Here is a 13,127-nt window from a genome sequence, read left to right as displayed (position 1 = left end):
AGAAAGCACTATTCTGAAGTGGTTTCATAGAAGCCAAGTTGACACCTGAACCCAGGTACCACATGTCCAGCCCTTGTCAACTTGGCAACTATACACATCACCATAAACCATACTTGAAAGACAAAAATTCTCTTCTGGCTCTGGACCTGTGAAACTCAAAACAAATTATCTGCTGCCAATATGCAAAAGAGGGACAGTTATAGGATACATATTTTCATTTCCATAGTAGAAGTTGGAAGGAACTCAGGGGTCACCAGGCCAAACAGTTTTGAAAACCTGCAGGCCAAACTCCATTGGATTCAAAGTCTGAGAGTCATTTATCCTCAGGTCTTTAGAAGGCGGCAGTCCCACCCTTTCCAAGGGCCTGTGCCGTGACTTTGCTCTCTCCAAACACTGGGGTGGTTGCAGTCTTGGGGAACATCGGTGTTCTAGTTTGCTAGCTGCCAGAATGCAATATACCAGAAATGGAATGGCTTTTTGAAAAGGGGAATTTCATAAGTTACAAGTTACAGTTCTAAGGCTGTGAAATTGTCCAAATTAAAACAAGTCTATAAAATGTTCAATCTAAGGCATCCAGGGAAGGATACCTTGATTCAAGAAGGCTGATGAAGTTCAGGGTTTCTCTCTCAAGTGGAAAGGCACGTGGCAAACATGGTCAGAGTTCCTCTCTCATCTAGAATGACACATGGTGAACACAGTGTTGCCTGCTAGCTTTCTCTCCCAGCTTCCTGTTTCATGAAGCTCCCCAGGAGGCATTTTCCTTCTTCATCTCCAAATGTCACTGGCTAGTGGACTCTGCTTCTCGTGACTATGTTGTTTCAAAAAGGCATCCTCTCCAAAATAGTCTCCTCTTTTATAGGATCCCAGTAAAGTAATCAGGACCCACCTGGAAGCTTAATACTCACACTTGACTGACGCAAATCTCCACGGAGATAATCTGAGTTTCCAACATATAGTACTGAATAGGGATTAGAAGAAACAGCTGTCTTTACAAAATGGGATTAGCATTAAAACATGTCTTTTCTAGAGTCATAAATCCTTTCAAACCGGCACAATTTCGGAGGCCACCTCTTTCTCGACTCCATCCTCTCCAAACTTCAGGAAAGCACCTGGAATCTCTCCCATCCCTGGCACAAATGCTCAACCCTTCCAGAACAATGGGGTGGCAGCCAAGCTCTTCCCAATCCCTGGTTTGTGAACTCTACTCCCTCCAGTGCCTGGGGTGGCACAACTCTTCTCAGCAACAAAGTGGAAGGCCCACTCTCTGCTCCTGGGGCAAACTCGCTCTCTCCACAGAATGGGTGAATCTGCTTTCCTGGCCCAAGGTTTCTGGGTTTCAAACCTTAGCTTCCAAGGTTCTCACTCTGCAAATTCCCCATATGTCCAGACTGGCAGTGGTTCTGTTTACACCAATAACCTCTTCACAGCACCCAGGTCTTCTCCATCAAGCTCCTCACAGTTCCTCCAAAAATCCTCCCGTTCTCCATTAAAAAAAAAAAAAAAAGGAAAAAAAATGTTCCAGTATGTATGGTATTTACAAACTGCAGCATCATCCCACTTCTCCAGTTCCAAACTGTTTTAGTCTGCCAAAACTGCCAAAATGCAGCATACCAGAGATGGATTGGTTTTTAATAAAAGGGGATCTATTTAGTTAAAACCTTATAGTTCTTCAGAAGAAAGGCAGCTAACTCTTATCTGAGGTTCTCTGTTACGCGGGAAGAAACAGTGATGTCTCATGGCCTTATCTCTCGGTCTCTGGGTTCCAGCCACTTTCCCCAGGGTGATTCCTTTTTGCATCTCCAAACTTCTGGGCTGAGCTGCAAGTGCTGAGATGAAGTATGCTGAGTTGCTTGGGCTGTGCTTCATTGAGTTGTCCCTTTTAAGCCTCCAGTGAATTAAATTAAACATCACTTATTATGAAATATGTTGCCACGCCCCTTAACCCACCGCAAATGTAATCAACCATAGATGATTTTCACATGCTAAAGATTCACGTCAACAGCAAAAGACTAGGCACCATCACCTGGCCAAGTTAACACCTGAACCTAACTCCCACAGAAAGAATAGTAACATAAAATAAATAATATCAGGTTTGAAACTCTTACTAATGTAAGTTTTCATAATTTTTCTAGGGAGAAATACCATATATGCACCTCCATTAATTCTAAAATGACATTTAATAAAATTTCATAATTCTAAATAAAGGTATTCTATTAGTAAAAAAGGAATATGTAGGTATTTGTTGCACGATAAAATATATCTTGGTCTAAAATATAGTAATGATGAAATCTCAGAGACATTCCCACTAATATCCATAATAAGACGTGATTCTTTACTGTCATTGATATTTAGCATTGAACTGGAGGAGCTGATAAATACATTTGGACAAGAGAAAGAAATGAGGGAGATAAAGTATTGAAAAGGGGGTAAAACTACCACTCTTTGCAGATGATGTAAATTTATACCTGGAAAGCCTAGAGAACTGTCTGAAAGACAACCAAAACAAAAGATAATTCCTTCAGGTATCAAGGTGGAAGATTCATCCATAAAGATGAAGATATTTCATACACAGAAGTATATGTTAAGTACTGCAAAACAACAGCCGTGTATTGTTGTTCATAAGTCCTTGGGTCAGCTGAGCAGTTCTTCTGTATTTCATTGGATCCCTACACCTAGGATCATCGGTGATCATCATCAGCTCCGGGTCAGCTAAGCACTGGCCCATGTGTTTTCTCACCCTCTTGTAGGCTAGTCCCAGCGTCCTCAGATGGAGAGGCAAGGGTCCCTTGAGAATTCAGAATACAAGACCTCTTAAGGCCTGGACTCATAACTGGCACATTATCATTTCTGTATTTTCTTCACCAAAACAAATTACAAGGTTAACCCATATTCAGGGAGTGAGGAAATCAGCCAAACCTTTTGATGGAAGGATTCATTGCAAAGCGCAGTGATACAGGGAAGAATGATGGATAATGGCAATTTTTGCCATGTGTCACCATAGGAAACAACAGTTAAGATATGAAGAAAAAAATTACAGTAGCAAAAAATTCATGATCTGTGACGCCACTTTTATTAGAAACAAAGATTCAGAAATATTCATATATGTGTACACACAAATATTTGGGGAGTCGGGCTGCATATGCATATATTACCTTTTATTGAGATAAAAATTTACGTATTGTAAAATGTGCTATTCAAATCTGTGGGTTTTGATATATGTGTATATATCTGCAGTTATCACTTCAGTGAAAATGAAGACATTTCCAACATGCCAGAAAATATTTTTCTCCCCTTCCAGTGATTTCCTAGAAGTCACTGTTCTGTTTTTGTATCACTGCTAAATTAATTTTGCTTCAAAAAATAGTGATGTTTCAAACATCGGTCTTCTGCCTTAATTTCTAATTCAGTACTGTTCTAGTTTGCTAGCAACCAAAATGCAGCACACTAGAGATAGATTGGCTCTTAATAAAAGGGGATTTATTTCATTAATTCTTCAGAGGAAAGGCACCTAACTTTCAACTGAGGTTCTTTCTTACGCGGGAAGGCACAGGATGATCTCTGCTGGCCTTCTCTCCAGGCCTCTGGGTTCCAACAACTTTCCCCGGGGTGATTTCTTTCTGCATCTCCAAAGGCCTGGGCTGAGCTGCGAGTGCTGAGATGAGGTATGCTGAGCTGCTTGGGCTGTGCTATGTTGCGGTCTCTCATTTAAGCACCAGCCAATTAAGTCAAACGTCATTCATTGCAGCAGGCACGCCTCCTAGCTGACTGCAGATGTAATGAGCAACAGATGACCTTCACATACTGTTGGCTCATGTCCACAGCAACCGAACTAGATGCATTCACCAGGCCAAGTTGACAACTGAATCTAACTACCACAAATACTATAATGCTTTAAACTGGAATTTTATGAAAGAAACTGTCTTCAATAACTAAATATTAGGAATAAATTTTATGTAAAAAATTATGTTTCAATAATGTAATGCCTTGCAACACAATTTGGCAACCTTAAATATTGTAGAATATATGTTGATTTTATCCCTGCATTTTCCAGTATAAATCTTTAATAAAGGTTAGTGAATGTTTTATTTTTTTCCATTTTAGTTCCCCATTTAAAAGTGGTGTGTCAATGGCAAGTCGGCTTTGTAAGGCAGCAATGTTAAGTCGATTTAACCTGCTTGCCAAAGAAGCTAAAAAAGATTTACTTGAAGCTAGTTCATATCATACAGCTAAGGTAAGTCCTTAAAGGAATAAAGTTGATCATATAAATAAAACCAAGTTAATAGCTGTAATTTGGTAATTTCATGATGACGATACATAGCAAGTTTGTTGAATAGTTCTTGAATACAGTCCATTACCATGTAAAGGTAAAATTACTTTTTAGCTGAATATACCACAAATATTGCCACTTAATCACCTCAGTAGGATATTAATTTTGTCAGTACTGCTCAAATCCTGCTATGTCATACCCAGAGAAATGAAATATATTAATAAAATTTCTTCTTTAGATGAAATCAGTCTGTGCTTATTATAAATAGAATGTAAATATTTTAATAATAATACGTTATTTAAGATTGTTAATTTTCCTGTCTTGAAGTTTTAAAATACCTTAAATAATAGCATCTTCTTTGGGCCTGAATTTAAGTAGGTGACGTAAATATCTTTAGAAACATTTATTCCTTTTTTGTATTTTAAACAATGTATGGTTAAGAAAAAAATTTTAAATATAGAGGAAGAATATTACTTGTAATCCTACCTACCATTTGAAGATATCCTCTTAATCTTTTAGTGTAAACATGTTATTTCAGTCTCTTCTCATGTATATGTGTGCATATATACATATTTATAAAATATCAAGATCATATTGGATACTGTTTCTAATCTTTATATTGGATAGTGTTTTTAATTTCAACATGACATGAATCCGATTCCATGTTATCAAGTTATTAAATAATAAATATAAATTTCGTATAAACCTTATTTCATTAATGATGTAGTATGAAAGTCTCTTTATTTCACCAACATCCTGCTGCTCAAAGTGTATAATTCCAACCTATAAAGCATTTGTATTAACCATAGGTGCATGTGTTTGTGCACACACATTTTTAAATATAAAAGCTTATATAGAGGTTTTCTGGTTTGGGCAGCAAAAAGAGTTTGCAGATCCTCTCTATAAAATTAGACATAATATCAGAAGGATTTCATAACTCTTGAAATTGACCAAAGGCAGGAAACACATTGAAACATTTGTCTTCTTGGAAAATTGCTGGAGCTTTGCATAAGAACAATGGAGTGGCCTTGTCCAGGATGGTTACCTTTCTCTCTCCCTTCCTGGTAGTTTTGCTGCTAGAGAGTGGACTTGATTTAAGGCAGGGACTGAAAATCTGTGGCTTTGTCATCAAAAAATGCTGAACTTGGTAGGGGACATGCGGGGAGCACTTACAACTTTGGCCCAAGGTTGTATCTTGGTTAGCAGGAACAGTGGACTAACCAGAAACCTGACAGGGAGTTTTTGGAAATGAGAGAGCTATGGAAGGACTGAGAAAAATTTGAACATATATTGACTGACTAAAACTATGCCCAGGTGCATTGGATACCCAAGGAGTATTTGAGAAATGGCAGTGTTTAAATACACTCCCAACTAGAGGGGAAGGTTTTTATGGCTTGAAGTATTTGAGCATGACCTTTGCTGAAATCATTGGTTTATCACTAAGTGATGCAGACTCAGGGGTAACCACTAGGAAGCCAGGCTAAAGTATAAAAATAAGATTTAAAAAAACTAAGAGACATCAATATCTACATACCACGTGAAAGAGAGATTTCACAATTTAAGTTGTGGTAAACTAACCTTAAAATAAATACCTTAGAAAAAATAGAACAGAATCCAGGATTCTAAAGTATATTATATAGAAGATAAAGTTTTCAACAAAAAAATTATGGGATATATGAAGATTTCTTAGATGTGACACAAAGACCTTCCATTAAGTGGAAAAAAATGACAATTTGAACTTCATCAGAATGAAGAACTTTTACTTTTCCAAACTCATCCTTAAGAAATGAAGAGTTACAAACTAGGAAAAAATATTTGCAAATCACATATCTGGTGAGAAGCTTGCATCCAGAATATTTAAGAACGTTTACAAGTCAACAATAAAAAAGCAGATAATCCAGTTAAAAATGGGCAAAGGATTTGAAGAAACATTTCTCCAAAATGGTATACAAATGACCAAAAACCACAAGAAGATGCTCAGCATCAGTATAATCATTAGGGAAATGAGAATCATAAGCACAATGATATACCACTTCCCACCTACTAGAATATGGGTATAATAAAAAAAGACAGGAGGTGCAAGGATAGCTCAATGGTAGAATTCTATCCTGCCATGTAGGAGACCCGGGTTTGAGTCCCAGCCCATGCATTAACCCATCACCAAGAAAAAGAAAAAAAAAGAAATTCAGCCCAAATGGTGCTACAATAATGGGATAAGTCATGGAAAAAGAATGATATGTGACCCCCACCATACAGCATACAGGAAAAAAAAAAAAGCAAACAATAAATATTGACAAGGTGTAGAGAAATTGGAACCTTCATGCAGTGGTCATGGAAAGGTAAATTATTACAGCCTCTTGGAAAAAGTTTGATCATTCCTTGAGAAGTTAAACAGAGTTATCATATAAACCAGCAATTCTGCTCTTAGGTATATACACAAGAAAATTGAAAACATGTCCACATAAAAACTGACATGAATGACAAAAAGTCAAGCAGTCAAAAAGTGAAAAAAATATTAATTTTCGTTAGTTAATGAGTAGATAAATAAAATGTGGTATGTTGATAAAATGGGATATTAGTCATTAATGTTCTTCTTATAATGGAAAGTGTTTTGGTTTGCTAAAGCTGCTGAAATGCAATATACCAGAGATGGACTAGCTTCTAACTATAGGGATTTATCAGTTTTACAAATTTACAATTCAAAGGCCATAAAAATGTCCAAATTAACGAATTAAAAGGAAGATGTCTTCTCTGAGGAAAGACTGCTGGCATCCAGGGTTCCCCTGTCAGATAGCAAGGCACATGGCTGGTGTCTCCTGGTCCTTTGCGCCTGGCTTTCGTCATTTTCAGCTTCTGATGTCAGTGGTCTCCTCTCTAAGCTTTCCTGAGTCCTCTCCTAGCGTCTCCAGGGCATTTCTCTCTGAACTCCCTCTGCATGTTTCTCTCTGAACTCCCTCTGGGCCTTATCTGTGTGCTTCACCCTTCTACTGGAGTCCTCTCTGAGAGGCTGAGACCCACTGTGAACCGGATGGGTCACATCTCAATTGAAATAACTTAACCAAAAGGTGCTACCTACAGTGTGGCCTTTTCTGGGGTAGGTAACGGCTTCAAAACACCACAGAAAGCCCAGGAGCAGATCTCTTCACTGGTGATTTCTGTCAAGCATAAAAGGAAAAAGTAAGACAAATCCCAGAAAAACTCAGAAAGGAGAGGAAGAGAGAACATATCCAAACTCATTTTATGAGATCATTGTTACCATGATATAAAAATTAGGCAAAAGCATCACAAGAAGTGAAAACTGCAAACCATTAAGTTTCATGAACACAGATGTACAAATCCTTAACAAAGTATTGACAAACTAAATCAAGTAATACATAAAAAGGAATCATATTCCATGACCGAACTTTTTTTTCTTTAACTTTTTTGTTGTATAGTATAACATAAATACAAAGCAAAGAAATGAAAAAGCAATCGTTTTCAAAGAACTCTTCAACAAGTAATTTCAGGACAGATCCCAGAGTTTGTCATGAGCTACCATATGATCCTCTCTCATTTTCCCTTCTAGCTGCCCCAGAATATAGGAGGCTATAAGGCTTAAATTTTTTTTAATCATCACAATTGCCTTTTTTCTTTTTTATTTTTGTGGATAATATATACAAAAAAAGCAATAAATTTCAAAGCACAGCACAGCAGTAAGTTGTAGAAAATATTTCAGAGTTTGACATGAGTTACAATTCCACAATTTTAGCTTTTTATTTCTAGTTGCTCTAAGACACTGGAGACTAAAAATACCAAGTTAATGATTCCAAATTCATGTTTCAGCTGTTAATCCCAACTTCACTGTATAACTCCACCATCACCTTTGATCTTTCCATTCCTCTCTTTAGTGGTGTTTGGGCTGTGGCCATTCTCTTTTTCATGTTAGAAGAGTCTGTCAGTAATATGAGGTAGGGAAATGGAACTATCTTATGTTCTGGAGAGGCTGGGCCCTCTAGGTTTCAGGACTAATCTGGTCCATGGACCCATCTGGAGATTGTAGGTTTCTGGAAAGTTGCTCTAGTGCATGGAACCCTTGTGGAATCTTATATATTGCCCTAGGTGTGCTTTAGAATTGGCTGGAATGGTCCTGGTTAGGGTTTGGCAGGTTATGTATGATAAGGAGCAATGTCTAACTGAAGCTTATGTAAGAGCAACGTCCAGAGTAGCCTCTCGACTCTATTTGAACTCTCTCTGCCACTGATACTTTATTAGTCACACTTCTTTTCCCCATTTTGGTCAGGATGAAATTGTTGATCCCATGGTGGGAGGGCCAGATTCATCCCTGGGAGTCATCTCCCACATTGCCAGGGAGACTCATGACCGAACATTTTTATCACAGAAATGCAAGGTTGATTTAACATCAGAAAATCATTTAATGTAATATACTATATAAATAGAACAATTTTTTTTAAAAAAAACCACATAATCATCTCAGAAATGGTACAGAAAGCATTTGACAAAATCCAATGTTCATTCACATATGAAAATGTGCTTCCTTATCTTGGTAAAGGACATTGATGAAGAACCTATTAATGATATCACACTTAATGGTGTCTAGTATTGGACAAAAGGCAAGAATGTGTGCTCTCACCACTTCTATTCACTATCAATCTGGAGATCCTAGTCAGTGTAGTAAGAAAAAGAAGAATGAGAATGATGCGGAGGTAAATATTTTCCCACAGCACTTGTGAATTATAGTCACTTAATAAAAATGTTAATTTTTAACTGCTTACTATTGGTTGAGTCCTTTATTCCTCCCTCTCTCCCTCCCTCCTTCCCTCCCTCCCACCCCTTCTTCCCTCTTCCCTCTTTCTTTCTCTCCTTCCTTGCCCAAAAATTTACATCCACACACAAACTCATACAAGAATATTTATGGCAGCATCATACATAATACCCAAAAATTGAAAACAAACTCACATGTCGACTGCATATGAGTGACTGCACATGGTGACTGCAGAAACAAAATGTGGTTTAGCCATAGGATAAAACACTAATCAGAAGTAAACTTTCTAATATATGAAACATGAGCAAATTTGAAAATATTATACTAACTGAAAGAAATCATGTATCAAAGAGTGTGACATGTTAATCATTTATATGAAATTTCTGGAAAAATTCAACTACTAGAGACATAAGGTAGATTAGTGGTTACCTGTGGCTGAGGCTGGGAAGAAAGATTGAGTGCAAGTGGACACAGTGGGGTTGATGGAAGAGTATTAAAACTGGACTATGCTGATGTTTTGCATGCCTGTATAAATTTACTGAAAATCACAAAAATGAACACTGTCATATAATTGCTTTTTAAAGTTCATCTATGTTTGTTGATAAAAGAATACAAGGAAATATACCAAAATATTAATGGTGGTTATCTATAGTTTAGGGATTATAGGTGATTTTTTATCTCCTTCTTTAAATTTTCACTTTTTCAAATTTCCTGCTGTATGATTGCTGTTGTCATTTAAAATCTGAAAATAAAAAAATAATAAAAATTGCCTCTACAAGTACAGGGAAGAAAATTTTAAGCTTTAAAAATAATTTTCATGACTTGGGTCCAAGATGGCGGCTTAGTAAGGTGCGCGCGTCTTAGTTCCTCCTCCAGAACAACTACTAAATAACCAGAAACAGTACAAAACAGCTCCCAGAGCCATGACAGAGACCAGACACACAGCGTACCCCAGTCTGGACCGGCTGGTCCAGCTGCGAGACTCTGCAGTGGTGAGTTCCCTGAGCGGCACGCACTTCCCTGGGCTGCAGCGGCTGGTGGCCGGAGCGGCCTCCCTCGTGGGCGGCTTCCCGGACCGACTGAGAGTCTCGGAGAGGCGAGTTCCCCAAGCCGCGGCGGCCGGCACCCCTCCCTCACGGGCGGCGGCCAGTGACTGGCGCCCCTCCCCCACAGGCAGCTTCCTGGAGGGAAAGGAAAGAGTCTTTAACAGTAGCAGGGACTGAGTCCAACCAAACATCAATAGTGGCATTAATAAACAAATTCTGACTACTAAAAATAGGCCCCCAGCTCAGGCAAAACTGATCAAGGCAGAAGTCGCCTATTGGGCTAACTAAAAAAGAGGAAAGGGGGCAAAACAGAGCCTTCAGCAGCTGTTTCTACAGAGGCTTGGTCGCCTCTGGACTCAGTGCCAGGATTACACAGGTTGTAACTGCCCCAAACGCAGAAACAGGCTGCTTTCAAGGCTCTCTACCACCTGAACCTTCCCCACGGGAGGAGTGAAACGCAACTCGGGTGGAATCCCTCTCGCAAGAAATTCAGATTCCAGGACTTTGCAATTTGAAGCCATTAAAACCAGCCTACAATCTTTCCTCTGTCTCCACCATGCCCCCAGCAGGGAGAGCCTTCCAAAGTTAAAGGAGCCACAACATCTTTTGCTGGTGGGACCCACAGACAGAGAAGCACCACATACTGAGCAGGATAAGAAAAACAGAGCCCAGAGACTTCACAGGAAAGTCTTTCAACCTGTTGGGTCTCACACTCAGGGAAATCTGACTAAATGTCCAGACGCCAGCAAAAAATAACAGATCACACCAGGAAAATTGAAGATATGGCCCAGTCAAAGGAACAAACCAATAGTTCAAATGAGATACAGGAGCTGAGACAACTAATTCTGAATATACTAACAGAAATGGAAAACCTCTTCAAAAACCAAATCAATAAATTGAGGGAGGACATGAAGAAGGCAAGGGATGAACAAAAAGAAGAAATGGAGAGTCTGAAAAAACAAATCACAGAACTTATGGGAATGGAAGATACCGTAGAGAGATGAAAAAAAAACAATGGAAACCTACAATGGTAGATTTCAGGAGACAGAGGTTAGAATTAGTGAACTGGAGGATGGAACATCTGAAATCCAAAAAGAAACAGAAACTGTAGGGAAAAGAATGGAAAAATTTGAGCAGGGGCTCAGGGAATTAAATGATAATATGAAGCACACAAATATATGTGTTGTGGGTGTCCCAGAAGGAGAAGAGAAGGGAAAAGGAGGAGAAAAACTAATGGAAGAAATTATCAGTGAAAATTTCCCAACTCTTATGAAAGACCTAAAATTACAGATCCAAGAAGTGCAGCCCACCCGAAAGAGAATAGATCGAAATAGGCGTTCTCCAAGACACTTACTAGTTAGAATGTCAGAGGTCAAAGAGAAAGAGAGGATCTTGAAAGCAGCAAGAGAAAAACAATCCATCACATACAAGGGAAACCCAATAAGACTATGTGTAGATTTCTCAGCAGAAACCATGGAGGCAAGAAGACAGTGGGATGATATATTTAAATTACTAAAAGAGAAAAACTGCCAACCAAGAATTCTATATCCAGCAAAATTGTCCTTCAAAAAAGAGGGAGAAATTAAAACATTTTCAGACAAAAGTCACTGAGAGAATTTGTGACCAAGAGACCAGCTCTGCAAGAAATGCTAAAGGGAGCACTAGAGTCAGATACAAAAAGACAGAAGAGAGAGGTGTGGAGAAGAGTGTAGAAAGAAGGAAAATTAGATATGATATATATAATACAAAAGGCAAAATCGTAGAGGAAAGTATTACCCAAACAGTAATAACACTAAATGTTAATGAACTGAATACCCAATCAAAAGACATAGACTGGCAGAATGGATTAAAAAACAGGATCCTTCTATATGTTGTCTATAGGAAACACATCTTAGACCCAAAGATAAACGTAGGTTGAAAGTGAAAGGTTGGGAAAAGATATTTCATGCAAATAACAACCAGAAAAGAGCAGGAGTAGCTATACTGATATCCAACAAATTAGACTTCAAGTGTAAAACAGTTAAAAGAGACAAAGAAGAATACTATCTACTAATAAAAGGAACAAATCAACAAGACATAATAATCATAAATATTTATGCACCGAATCAGAATGCCCCAAAATACGTGAGGAATACACTACAAATACTGAAAAGGGAAATAGACACATCTACCATAATAGATGGAGACTTCAATTCACCACTCTCATCAATGGACAGAACATCTAGACAGAGGATCAATAAAGAAACAGAGAATTTGAATATTACAATAAATGAGCTAGACTTAACAGACATTTATAGGACATTACACCCCACAACAGCAGGATACACCTTTTTCTCAAGTGCTCATGGATCATTCTCAAAGATAGACCATATGCTGGGTCACAAAGCAAGTCTCAACAAATTTAAAAAGATTGAAATCATACACAACACTTTCTCAGATCATAAAGGAATGAAGTTGGAAATCAATAATAGGTGGAGTGCCAGAAAATTCACAAATACATGGAGGCTCAACAACACACTTTTAAACAACCAGTGGGTCAAGGAAGAAATTACAAGAGAAATTAGTAAATATCTCGAGGAGAATGAAAATGAAAACACAACATATCAAAACCTATGGGATGCAGCAAAGGCAATGCTAAGAGGAAAATTTATTGCCCTAAATGCCTATATCAAAAAAGAACAAAGGGCAAAAATTCGGGAATTAACTGTCCACTTGGAAGAACTGGAGAAAGATCAGCAAACTAACCCCAAAGCAAGCAAAAGGAAAGAAATAACAAAGATTAGAGCAGAAGTAAATGAAATTGAGAACATGAAAACAATAGAAAAAATCAACAAGACCAGAAGTTGGTTCTATGAGAAAATCAACAAGATTGGTGGGCCCTTAGCAAGATTGACAAAAGGAAGAAGAGAGAGGACACAAATAGATAAGATCAGAAATGGAAGAGGAGACATAACCACTGACCTCACAGAAATAAAGGAGATAATAGCAGGATACTATGAACAACTCTATGCTAATAAATACAACAATGTAGATGAAATGGACAAGTTCCTAG

At 38.1% G+C, this 13,127-nt stretch overlaps 1 protein-coding gene across 4 annotated transcripts in view; it reads left to right on the top strand.

Moving 5' to 3' along the window:
• The window catches only part of ADAD1 (adenosine deaminase domain containing 1), a 55,100-nt gene that overhangs the window by 38,692 nt on the left and 3,281 nt on the right, over positions 1-13,127 (top strand). For all 4 annotated transcript variants that reach the window (XM_077140144.1, XM_077140143.1, XM_077140141.1 and 1 more), the window contains one exon: positions 4,102-4,231. In XM_077140144.1, coding sequence (XP_076996259.1) covers positions 4,102-4,231 — 130 coding nt within the window. The remainder of the gene's footprint in view (positions 1-4,101; positions 4,232-13,127) is intronic.

The sequence above is a fragment of the Tamandua tetradactyla genome, chromosome 22 (genome assembly GCF_023851605.1).
Source record: "Tamandua tetradactyla isolate mTamTet1 chromosome 22, mTamTet1.pri, whole genome shotgun sequence".
Lineage (NCBI taxonomy): Eukaryota > Metazoa > Chordata > Mammalia > Pilosa > Myrmecophagidae > Tamandua > Tamandua tetradactyla.
The sequence above is the reverse complement of the archived record's forward strand: the minus strand, read 5'-3'. Positions and strand labels throughout refer to the sequence as shown.